This window comes from Ceratina calcarata, unplaced genomic scaffold, assembly GCF_001652005.2.
Source record: "Ceratina calcarata isolate Rehan_Ccalc_2016 unplaced genomic scaffold, ASM165200v1 scaffold151.2, whole genome shotgun sequence".
NCBI lineage: Eukaryota > Metazoa > Arthropoda > Insecta > Hymenoptera > Apidae > Ceratina > Ceratina calcarata.
The window spans coordinates 1,402,507-1,414,817 of record NW_017136308.1 but is presented as its reverse complement, the minus strand read 5'-3'; the positions used below and the strand labels follow the sequence as shown (position 1 = coordinate 1,414,817).

The 12,311-nt window shown below is 42.1% G+C and overlaps 1 protein-coding gene across 1 annotated transcript in view; it reads left to right on the top strand.

Annotated features, from left to right (window-relative positions):
• The window catches only part of LOC108632041 (paired box protein Pax-1), a 15,869-nt gene extending 6,383 nt beyond the window's left edge, over window positions 1–9,486 (top strand). Inside the window, exons 2-4 of the mRNA XM_026819409.1 lie at window positions 3,958–4,608; window positions 5,378–5,684; window positions 8,692–9,486. Of these exons, the coding sequence (XP_026675210.1) occupies window positions 3,958–4,608; window positions 5,378–5,684; window positions 8,692–8,869 (1,136 nt within the window). The 3' untranslated portion in view covers window positions 8,870–9,486. The remainder of the gene's footprint in view (window positions 1–3,957; window positions 4,609–5,377; window positions 5,685–8,691) is intronic.
• The last annotated feature ends 2,825 nt before the right edge of the window (window positions 9,487–12,311 follow it).

The following is a 12,311-nucleotide window of genomic DNA, read 5'->3' as shown; positions in this document are numbered from 1 at the left end:
ATATTAATGCTAGCGAAGAAGTTTTATACAGAAATTGTAGATTTCGTCGTCCTCTACAAGAAAGGTCCTATACAATTTTCCTGTAGATTCAACGGTTTACGAGTAATTAAGGAAAAATGAAATTTTTTGCCAAAAGTTCGCCGTTTCGACGCTGGGATGGTCGGATTTTGTCAACATCAATAAAATGCCAAATAATCATATGTAACTCGTTAAATATCGAAATTAGAAGGGAAACAACTTTTATTTGAAGCATTTTTCGAAATTCTGAAGAAAAAAAATTTTCGTTGTCGTCAATACTTAATTAGATATGTCCTATACTTTTTAGCACGTAGCTATTTATTATTAGCATTGTTCTTCCGACGTCTGATTTCTTTTTAATCATAGGAAATGCGTTTTTCTAAGGTACACAAACTTTTGGGGTTGACTGTATAGCCAATCCATCCTTATGTAACAAGAAACTTATAAACTATTCTTCGATCTTAGACACTGAAAAACAGAAAATACTTCAATTATCGTTAATATTGGAGTCTGAAAATCAGGAAGAAAATAGTTAAACACAGTGGAACTTGTTTATTTCGGTAATAGCGATATGATTTAGGAGGTGCGGATAATCCCATGAAGCAGCTCGGAAGACAGATGCCCCAGAAGAGCGAGTAAATTCGCTGTAATTGTAAATCTATCAGGCGGGCGACTTATTCCGTCATTAATCGCTCACCTACATCGTGGAAGGATCGCCGGCCGCGAGGCGCGCATATAAACCACGTCTCTTGTCTTCCGTTTAACGAGCCACTCTCTCTCATCTCCGCTTACTCCCTCGCGATCGAACAACTTTCGCCGGCAAAAAGACGGGGAGCTTTAATGTAACGCGGCTCATTAAGTCCCAATCGTTGGAGTTTAACGGGCCACGTCGCGGCGGGGTCGTTCCACGAATCGCTCACCCGATTGAAAAACCCTGCTCCTTTTACCGAGGTGATCCCTAGAAAGCCGCCTACTCGTTTGTCTTTCAATTAAGCTCCGAGCACTGCCTAACTTCGTTGTTACACATTTGTATTCTTCTCTAAAATCTAGGAACCCGTTCACTTGATAGCCTCCATCAATGATTTAATTAATAATTCGTTAGGGTGAATCTCGTAACATGACTTCAAATAAAATACTTTTGTTGTACGATAAAAATTTTTAAACAAATGTTGCATAGTTTACGGGGGGACATGCAGAGCTGTGATCTGTTCTTTTGCTTTTTTAAACAGAACGCTTAGCGTTGACATGAGAAGTCCGACGCGGTTTCTCCTTTTCTATCGTCGTTACTTCGTTCCCCCACTGTCATTCTCCTCTTCTGCCTTACTTATGCTATCCACAGTGCCTCCGCGAATGGTAACCTCCTCCTCTATGTAAAATCGTGTAAATTCTTTGATATAATTCTGAGAATGTTCTTTTTTTGGAGTTTCGATAAAATACCAAATTCTGGGTAAAGAAGGAACTTTCTCCGCACCATCCCACTGTGCCCGGTACCAGGATTGACCCTTTTCGTGCCTTTGGGAACGACCCTGCCTTTCATAACGATACGTAGGTAGCGATCTTAGTGATCGAGCTATCATTTGGTTGACAGTCGAAATATGAGATAAAGGGTGTGTGTTTCGTGGCATCGCGCGATGGGTGAATCGAGGGGACGTCGGAAAAAGAACGGTGAAAAAAAAATGGTAGCCGGTGGCCGTGCAAAAACGCGTCTCTACGGCCGGCGGCGTCGGCGACGAAACTCTTCTTCCAGGAATCGCAAGGGCCTCCTTTCCGCCGCGGTCTTCTTATTTATTCCTGTTTCTCCGTAACGCGCATCGCCTCGCCGCTGGCCCGTACGCGCGCGCGAAAGAGGAACCGATGCAACGGAACGGAGGGAGACGAAATGCCACATAAATTTCTCCCCCTTATCCTACGGACGGGAAACTCATCTCGCGCGCGCTCTCCGTCCGTCTACTTCCTTGACGGGATATCCGTCCACCTCTCTATTTTCACTCCTCGCCTCTTCAAATAGATGCAAAAGGAGACACGGCGCTTCGATCCCTTTCTCGACATCAAAGGACGTGGAAGATGTTAACACATTACGGTTTTTGCGGTGCGAACCATCTGTCTGCGTGATGGGGAACATTATGTTCCTTTATTTATCTCTCGTCGATTGAAAACTCTCAGATATTCTATTCCCGACGAATCCACAGGTAGGAAATCGATTTTCTTCTTAATAATAATTACACCTCAGTTTCATGCAGAATGAAACATTAATGGTAGACGTTCTAGGTCCTAGGGACCCTCCAGGATGGGTCTTAAAAATGCAATCATCTACTTAGATTATACATAATATGATTTATTTCGGCCACCTGGGCCTAGAAATGGACGAGGATAGTACAATACTATTGTCACACTCACCCATAAAGATTTGTACATTTTTCTTAAATTATCTCATTTCTGTTCTTTAATCACCTACTTAAAAATGCGCCCAAACCGGAAGTTACATATTAAATATTCAAAACGCGGAATGTCAAACTTAATAATTGACCATGAACTCATTGTCAATATATCAATGAAATAAAAATTCATAATAATAAAAATATAAAAATGTAGATATTGGATATTATCTAAAAAACTAAGAGATGTAGGAAACGTAGAGGTGAAAGTAATGGAAGGCTGAGTGGAGGAGGTGGAAGAGAGATGTGAGTAGGGAATGTAAAACCAAGTCCATTTCTGAGCCAAAGAGGCTGAAATAAAGAATTTATATGAAAATGTCGATAATAATAAAATAAGGCTATATTATTTTTTATAAATATTTATTCCACGAGTTTTGTATAATGACTATTATACAATATATTATATAATGACTATTCAAACATCGCTCCTGCTATTTTATGCAGACTATCTCAGCTAAAGATCATCTAAAATCTAAATAACCCTTCTATTTTTATTTAATGGAAAGTATTTATATTAGCAGAACGACGTTCATGTCTGCACATTTACTTAATGATTTCCGAAGTGTGTATAATTTTCCCTATTATAAACGGAACCTCGGAGGAAATGTGCGAGGACCGAGAGTCGAGTTAAAGATAGCCGGCTTATTATTCTCGCAACGGGCCGTTGTCTTTGCTTACCGGCGAACGGAATTTGGTTGGGTTCGGAACGGAGTCAGAGGCAATTGGTAGGGCATTGCTGCGTTAATTAAGGGTTGTTACAAGCCGGCTCCGGGCGAGCGACAGCGATCTACCCGACATACATCTGTATCTCATTAAAACGAATCCAGTAGGCGCCAGGTGTAACGTCCGATACGCGAAGTATATATTATCGTCGCGTTATTTAGTAGCCTGACCCTAGCATCGACGCTGGATCACCTTCTCGGTCCTTTTACGTTCCGCTCGGCCGTCTGCGTTAGCCCGGCAACTTTATAAATCAAAATCGTGTTCCTCCTTCTTGGAACCGCGACGCTACGGTGTCGCGTCTCAAATAGAAATTAATTAAGAAGTTTGTAAACTTATAGGATCGCCTGTAATCGACCGTTCATAAAAAAGAATTGGTCCGACGGGTCCGTGCAATTCTTATTCTCCGACTCGCTTGAAAAAATAAATCGCACAGTGTGAAGGGATCGTTTAAAAATCGTTCGTTCTCAGGGGGATAAGATTCGAAAATATTGGGTTGGCAACTAAACGATTGCGGATTTTAAATAAAAAGTCTATCGACAAACTCCGCAATTATTTAATTGCAAACCCAACAATTACAAATCTCAATCATTCATTGAAATGTTTGATTAAAATACTAATAATAAATCAATTGAATTCAATATTTAATCATTCATCTGCAACCCTGATTAAGAATAATTGTCTCGAGCTGTACGTGAATTGCGACGACTCGAATATAATAATTCTCCGTATCGGAGTCGATCCTATTCCCGTGCAGAGAGTAACTCGAATCAACTTGCTGCAGATCAGCAACAACAGCAGCAGCAGCAGCAACAGCAGCAGCCGCAGCAGCAGTCGCACCAGCAGCAGCAGCAGCAGCAGCAACAGCAGTACGGGGAGGTGAACCAACTCGGTGGTGTTTTCGTGAACGGCAGACCCTTGCCGAACGCGGTCAGATTGCGAATAGTGGAGCTCGCACAGCTGGGCATCAGGCCGTGCGACATCTCGCGCCAGTTGCGGGTCAGCCATGGTTGCGTGAGCAAGATTTTGGCCCGGTACCACGAGACGGGCAGCATATTGCCCGGCGCGATCGGCGGCAGTAAACCCCGGGTGACCACCCCGAAGGTGGTCCAGTATATTAAGCAGTTGAAGCTGAAGGATCCGGGGATCTTCGCGTGGGAGATCAGGGACCGGCTGCTGTCGGACGGGGTGTGCGACAAGTACAACGTGCCCTCGGTCAGCAGCATCTCGAGGATACTGAGGAACAAGGTCGGCGCGGCTACCGCGATCCATCATCATCCCCATCACCCGGCGCATCACCACCATCATCACCATCTGTACGCGGCCGCGGCCGCGGCAGGGGCTGCTCTCTGCCCCGTCCCGTATCCACCGACGGCTTATCACGCGACGCCGCCACCCGCCGTAACGCATCATCACCATCACCATCATCATCAAGGTTGGTAAAAGAATCATTCTTATTCTTTTCGAGCGAGAGCTTTTGTAAAGTATGGTTCCTATTTAACACTGAACCTACGGACATTTTATGACCGCTTTTTAAATAAACATATTCTTTTCCAGTTGATTATAGATAATACAGAATGTAATAAAACGCAAAATAATTATCATATAATAATTAAATAATATAGTAAAAAATAATCTCAAAAGCAGTTATTTTAGTAGGTTTAGTGTTAAAATGCAATGGCCTCGCATAAGAATATGACAAGTAGACAGATTCTACCAACGTCATGTCTCAGTTTCTGTTCACTGGCTCAATCTTCTATAATTTAGACAAGTATTTGTGATCCCTTTAGTTCTGCTCTAATTTCACATATTCTTCAGTCTATATTCCTTTAATTTCACTTATTACATTATTCCATTGATTAAAAATAAGTAAGACCACCAAGAACAATCTTATAGAAATTCGATTCGAAGTTAGAGTCCAAACGCCCATCGCTATACGTGAGCAATTGGTGGAGGAACGGTAGGTGCGTCGCCTTTTCTCTGCTCGCGTCTCTTAACGACAGAGAAAGTAGCTTTAAAACCCGGAAATTTAATTGATTCTCTACAAGCGCAACTTGAAACGTGCGTTCAGTTCTAGCAACAAGCTCGCGGGATATCAGGCAACAGTCGCGCCTCTTTCTTCCATCCTGATATGAGCGGTGAATAATCGAATTCGATTGAACCTCGTCTCTCCCTACCAATTCGGTATACCGGTGCGTTTCCAGTTGGACAGATGACGACGACGACGACCACACCGAGCAAACTATCGCCCTCGTCCCCGACGATCGGCGGTCACCAGCCGATAGCCTCCGCCGGTTTACAGTGGCCGAGTCCTCACACCGTCCACGATATCCTCGCGACCGGCTGCAACCTGACCAACTCCCAGCCGTCCACGTCTCCGTCGCCGCTATGCGCGACGGTCAACAACAACCATCACCACGGTCATCATCATCATCACCAGAACAATGACAACGTCACCAGCGAGAACGACAACGAGGAGACCAGCGGTTACCATCACCATCACCATCAACAGTATTACGCGTCCGCTCTTTATCATCATCATCACCATCATCACTCGGACGGGGTGACGCCGACAACGGGCACGTCACCCGTGCTCAGCGTGCAGTCGATCATAATGCAGTCTCCGGCGGCGAGTAGTCAACCCGCCAGTCCTTGTAACTGACAATCAGAATTAGAGACGCGAGTGATGGAAAAATCATTCAGTCCTACGTTTACGCTGGAAAGTCGATTTCCAATCGAAATCCTATTGGGAGTGATTGCGAGGGTAAGGACAAGATAATGAGGCTGAGATCATCGTCGTCGTCACTTGGCCGGGGTGACAAGACGAGGTCACCTGTGCTTAACGTGTAATAAAGTCGCTGGCGACGAACGGACAACCTGCCAGTCTCTACACCTGACAAGAGCAGTTGATAGAGAGATAAAGACGTGAGTGATGGATAAATCGTTCCCATTCCACGAGGAACGGGGTACGAGCGCGTATCACGCTGGAAAGACTACCTAATCGATTTGTAATTAACGGCAAGATAATGAGGCTGAGAACGATATATTATTTTACCAGTATTATTGTATTTTTATCGCAATTTGCCGAGAGTGCCTTTTTCGAGTGCCATAAACAAAAGCAATTGTACATTTAATTATTATATTTGTAACAGACTGTGAATGTTGAGAATTGTTGCGATCTTTGAAAGATTTACGAATATCATTAGCTTAGATCGTTTTCCGTTTTGTATGTACGTGTTGTTCGAACTTTAGGTTTAAATATAATCGTTAAGAAAGAAATCGTTTATTCCCGGATGAAGAAAATCAAACAACTCCGCCGACTCCTAACGATGTTATTTAATTGATGAAACTGTACCTATAGTCCTCTGCCATGCTTTTTTATTGTCATTGGAAATACATACATATTTTCCATCCAATTGGACTGTGTCCGTAATTTCGTTCTCGAATTCTTAGAGGAACCGACGAAGATCGAAAGTGACGACGAACAGGTAAGTGAAATATGCGAGGGACGTATTAGAGTAATAGTGCGATGATGAAATTAACAGATTAATTAAAATTAAATTACTGATTAAATTGCCTACTGTCTGTAATTTTCTATAATTAAACTAACATTCTTTTCGCGTCTGACACTGATACACCTCCTAGCTCACGGCTCGGTTGGCACGATGGAGAGACTCGAGAATACAACGGTGTTTCAGATCCTCTACAATTCCACCACTTGGCACGCTTTACGAACGTTCGATTTCACGCGGATGACCGCGGTGCATAGCTGAACGTATGAAGGTGTGTATTTTAATTGTATCGTATCCTCGTGTCGTACCATCGTTGCGTAATCATCATTGCACGTGAGGAGTATACACCGCCGTTCATAAGTCTTCTGACGTATTGCGAGGCTGTATCATCCGTAACGAGACCGATCCGTATCGGATCCGTACGTCGCACAGGCGTCGGAACCCAGCAGAATGAGTGCAGTGATCTTCATTATAAATTATTAACCCTTTCGCGACGGATGCCGTGTATATACGGCAGTCACCTAGTGCATCACAGCGGCTGACGCCGTGTATATACGGCAGCCAATTTTTGATCCACAGGGGCTGATGCCGCTTATACACGGCACCACTTATCTTACTTACTTTTACTTAGGCGAAAAGTAGCAAAGTATAGTACAGGTGTGCCGTCGCGAAAGGGTTAATTCATTAGTACAGCACCGATTTTGCTAACTTCCGATGTTTCAACCTGCATAAAAGGGGGAGACAATAAAAAATTGTCATTTAAAATAACGAGACTTACTGATTCCATTGAAACACTTCGCGAGATAGTAAACTATGGCCGCTATTCGGAGTCGTTACTTATATTTAAGGAGCCTTATCAGTGTGATTGCCAAAAATTTAGGTCATTTTTGGGAATTTTTTTAAACTCTATGGATGTATTTGCCTATAAATGAACTGTGTAAAATAATTTTTTCGTACAAAAATAACTAAAGGCGACCAAGTTATGCGTTATCTCCCGAGATGCGAAAAAGAAGTTTGCTGACATTTTTTGCTCCTCAATTGCTGACATCATACAAATCGCTAGGGTGCCTGAAATGAAAAAAGACAAAGACGATCTTAAACTAGAAGGTATTCTCCGTTGTATGGTCTAGGATATCCAAGCTATGTTGAATACTGACTTGAAATTGTAGTATGATATCTTTGAAGGTATAAACTTTCGAAAAATGCAAAAAGAGTTCGATTTTTTTAAATTTCACACTGTTAAGGCGCCTTAAGACAACCTTAAGAATAAGCAACGACTCTTATAATTCTAATACCGACTTACAATTGTTGAAAGTAGAAAAAGAATGGGTTCGTTAATGAAGTATCGATAGACGTTCGATTTAACGTCGGAGAACTTCCGCTGGCGCGAGGGGCAAGGAAAAACTGACGGGGATTTAGTTGTCCGCACTCTCGCGCAATCGAGTTTCCAATCGATCGAAGTACAAGCTACTTATTCAGTTTTATTGCCGGCTCTAAATCCGCGTAGTTTCAATTAACCACGTGCCAATCTTATATCCCATCGCGCAGTAGAAAATTGCATATATCGAAATTAGTGTTAGCATTGCCTTCATCAACAGCGCCTCCGTTTCCTCCCTACAAACACGTATTTAAAATATACGAAAGAACCTGTAACGAAACTCGCTTTAAAGTATCAATCTTCAAGATAAGATAAAAAAGTATCTGAACAAAACTAAGAATCGAGTACTTATCAATAAAATATCCAAATTGGAATTTCAATCAACGCCTCATTTTCGTTACTTATCAGGAACGATGAAACGTTTGTAAAAGTGTCCCTTCCTAATGATCGTCTCGTTTTATAGGCTTCGATCAGGCAACGAATAAAAATGCTCGTAAAGCGCATCGGGAATAATAATTCAAAGCTCGTAAAGCTCGTGATACGCGTGTATACATGTATGTATATTTCATCATCATCATCACCAGAACAATGACAACGTCACCAGCGAGAACGACAACGAGGAGACCAGCGGTTACCATCACCATCACCATCAACAGTATTACGCGTCCGCTCTTTATCATCATCATCACCATCATCACTCGGACGGGGTGACGCCGACAACGGGCACGTCACCCGTGCTCAGCGTGCAGTCGATCATAATGCAGTCTCCGGCGGCGAGTAGTCAACCCGCCAGTCCTTGTAACTGACAATCAGAATTAGAGACGCGAGTGATGGAAAAATCATTCAGTCCTACGTTTACGCTGGAAAGTCGATTTCCAATCGAAATCCTATTGGGAGTGATTGCGAGGGTAAGGACAAGATAATGAGGCTGAGATCATCGTCGTCGTCACTTGGCCGGGGTGACAAGACGAGGTCACCTGTGCTTAACGTGTAATAAAGTCGCTGGCGACGAACGGACAACCTGCCAGTCTCTACACCTGACAAGAGCAGTTGATAGAGAGATAAAGACGTGAGTGATGGATAAATCGTTCCCATTCCACGAGGAACGGGGTACGAGCGCGTATCACGCTGGAAAGACTACCTAATCGATTTGTAATTAACGGCAAGATAATGAGGCTGAGAACGATATATTATTTTACCAGTATTATTGTATTTTTATCGCAATTTGCCGAGAGTGCCTTTTTCGAGTGCCATAAACAAAAGCAATTGTACATTTAATTATTATATTTGTAACAGACTGTGAATGTTGAGAATTGTTGCGATCTTTGAAAGATTTACGAATATCATTAGCTTAGATCGTTTTCCGTTTTGTATGTACGTGTTGTTCGAACTTTAGGTTTAAATATAATCGTTAAGAAAGAAATCGTTTATTCCCGGATGAAGAAAATCAAACAACTCCGCCGACTCCTAACGATGTTATTTAATTGATGAAACTGTACCTATAGTCCTCTGCCATGCTTTTTTATTGTCATTGGAAATACATACATATTTTCCATCCAATTGGACTGTGTCCGTAATTTCGTTCTCGAATTCTTAGAGGAACCGACGAAGATCGAAAGTGACGACGAACAGGTAAGTGAAATATGCGAGGGACGTATTAGAGTAATAGTGCGATGATGAAATTAACAGATTAATTAAAATTAAATTACTGATTAAATTGCCTACTGTCTGTAATTTTCTATAATTAAACTAACATTCTTTTCGCGTCTGACACTGATACACCTCCTAGCTCACGGCTCGGTTGGCACGATGGAGAGACTCGAGAATACAACGGTGTTTCAGATCCTCTACAATTCCACCACTTGGCACGCTTTACGAACGTTCGATTTCACGCGGATGACCGCGGTGCATAGCTGAACGTATGAAGGTGTGTATTTTAATTGTATCGTATCCTCGTGTCGTACCATCGTTGCGTAATCATCATTGCACGTGAGGAGTATACACCGCCGTTCATAAGTCTTCTGACGTATTGCGAGGCTGTATCATCCGTAACGAGACCGATCCGTATCGGATCCGTACGTCGCACAGGCGTCGGAACCCAGCAGAATGAGTGCAGTGATCTTCATTATAAATTATTAACCCTTTCGCGACGGATGCCGTGTATATACGGCAGTCACCTAGTGCATCACAGCGGCTGACGCCGTGTATATACGGCAGCCAATTTTTGATCCACAGGGGCTGATGCCGCTTATACACGGCACCACTTATCTTACTTACTTTTACTTAGGCGAAATTATATGTATGTATTTAATATGTATAGCAACAGGATATAAAAACAATGTGGCCACTTCACATTCTTGTTAACGTATTCTGTTAACGGTCTTGTAATAATACTATATGGATCGAATCGGGCGTAACTGTCGATAACGCGAACCGGTTGATTGATGCTTCAATTCCGATTAATCGAAACAGTTTCTTCGTAACCGAAGATAATGATACGCGTGCAATGTTTAATGAGCTGCGATATCGTCGTTAATGCGTGCAATCGTTACCGCAGAATTAATCATTTCCTCTTGTTTTTCAGGGCAATTGTATTTCTTCGCGAAGCGTCGAGCTTCAACCCCCTGGGCATTGGTTTATCGTTACACTTTTACTAAGAGAAATAACTATCAGAAAAATGAATGAGAATGCCGATTGACAAGATTTACTCAATTGTCAAGGGGCTAGATTCTGATAGCGATCAACCAGAATGCCAACACTGCTTAAATAGTAAATTGTCTTTTTTTTTGTAAGTGAACGATCGTCTATGGGTGCGTGGGTGCGCATGGAAGCAACGGATTATAAAAGGAAACGAGCCGACTCTGTCCAATCAGCGTTGATCGAGCGTAAAATCCCTCCTCTACGACGAAATTAGACACCCACTCGGTATCCCCAGCTTCACGGGCCTCGGCCAACATGACCAATGATACTTTTTCCAATGGAAACCTTGATTCAGACGCCATTTCTATAAAACTTATAATATCAACTCTTCCTCATCGATTCTTAAAGCAAAAGTCGTACGACACTATTGCTAAAACGTGTCCTTCGGTTCTGGACCGCGTGACTTAATTAATACGTATAAGAATAATCATACAGAATAATTTATTACCCTTGCGTTTCATTAAGATTGTAGGAGCCGTAAGATCTCTGCCAAAAGTTTAAGGCATGTAATAAAAAGCTGTGTCCAGTATTTGAAGCAATGAATTTTTAGAGAGAATGATATTTACAGAAGAGTAAGGTTTATCAAATTGTTCCATCTGTTTTTCTCGGGCATGAGAAATTTTTAACACATAATTTCTAATATTCTAATACATCTTGGCATTTTTCTATTGGACCGTACGTGACTTGAAATTACCTACACGTCCTATAATTCTTACTTTTGAATACTTTTTATTGTATATCTTAAATAATATCCTACAGTGTTTTATTAATGTAATAGCTAGTAAATATTCAAATTTCAATGCTTTGTCATTGTTTTTATGTAAGCTTTACATTACCAAGTATAAGAATAATTCATTACCCTTGCATTTCATTAAGCGATATTCTAATTTTCATTTCCAGTTTATTAAGTGAATGCATTCTTGCAGTTTAGCAAATCGCGATTCATTTCCATAATAAGTTTCCTCAACAGGTGTAACGACACTAAATGACACATAAGGGTGGTACGACACAAGGACATGATATAACAGCATCTTTTCTAGTTCGTCAAGTTTCACCGTCGACAGCGGGTTTAAAAGTACAAGCTATAATCGTGTTTTTTCTCTTGACGTTCAGACGCGTACGACATAATGAACAGGCGTTTCGCCGTGACGGTCTGTCCCTTTGAAATACGAATATCCCATTTCTATCCTGCGGTAAGATACCCCGCCCCGATACTCTATCACCCTCTACGTCAAAGGAGCGACAAAAGCTGCGAGCACCGCTTCTTTGAAAGTCGTTTCAGTGTCGGCTTTCCCCGTTCTCATTAACAGCGTGCCACTCTTATTAAAAGAAAAAGAGACTCGGCGTCTTTCCGTTCTTTTCTGAATTTTCACAGACCCGCTGCTGCCTGTACATATTCTCTAAATCAAACCGTACGAATGTGTTTATTACGACCGTTTTAAATTTTAATAGAGCCACCTTTAAATTGTAAGAAAGATTCCACGACGCGTCTCGGTAACTCCGTCACCTCCCGGTTGATACAAGAGGAGCGGACAGACATTGGCCGTG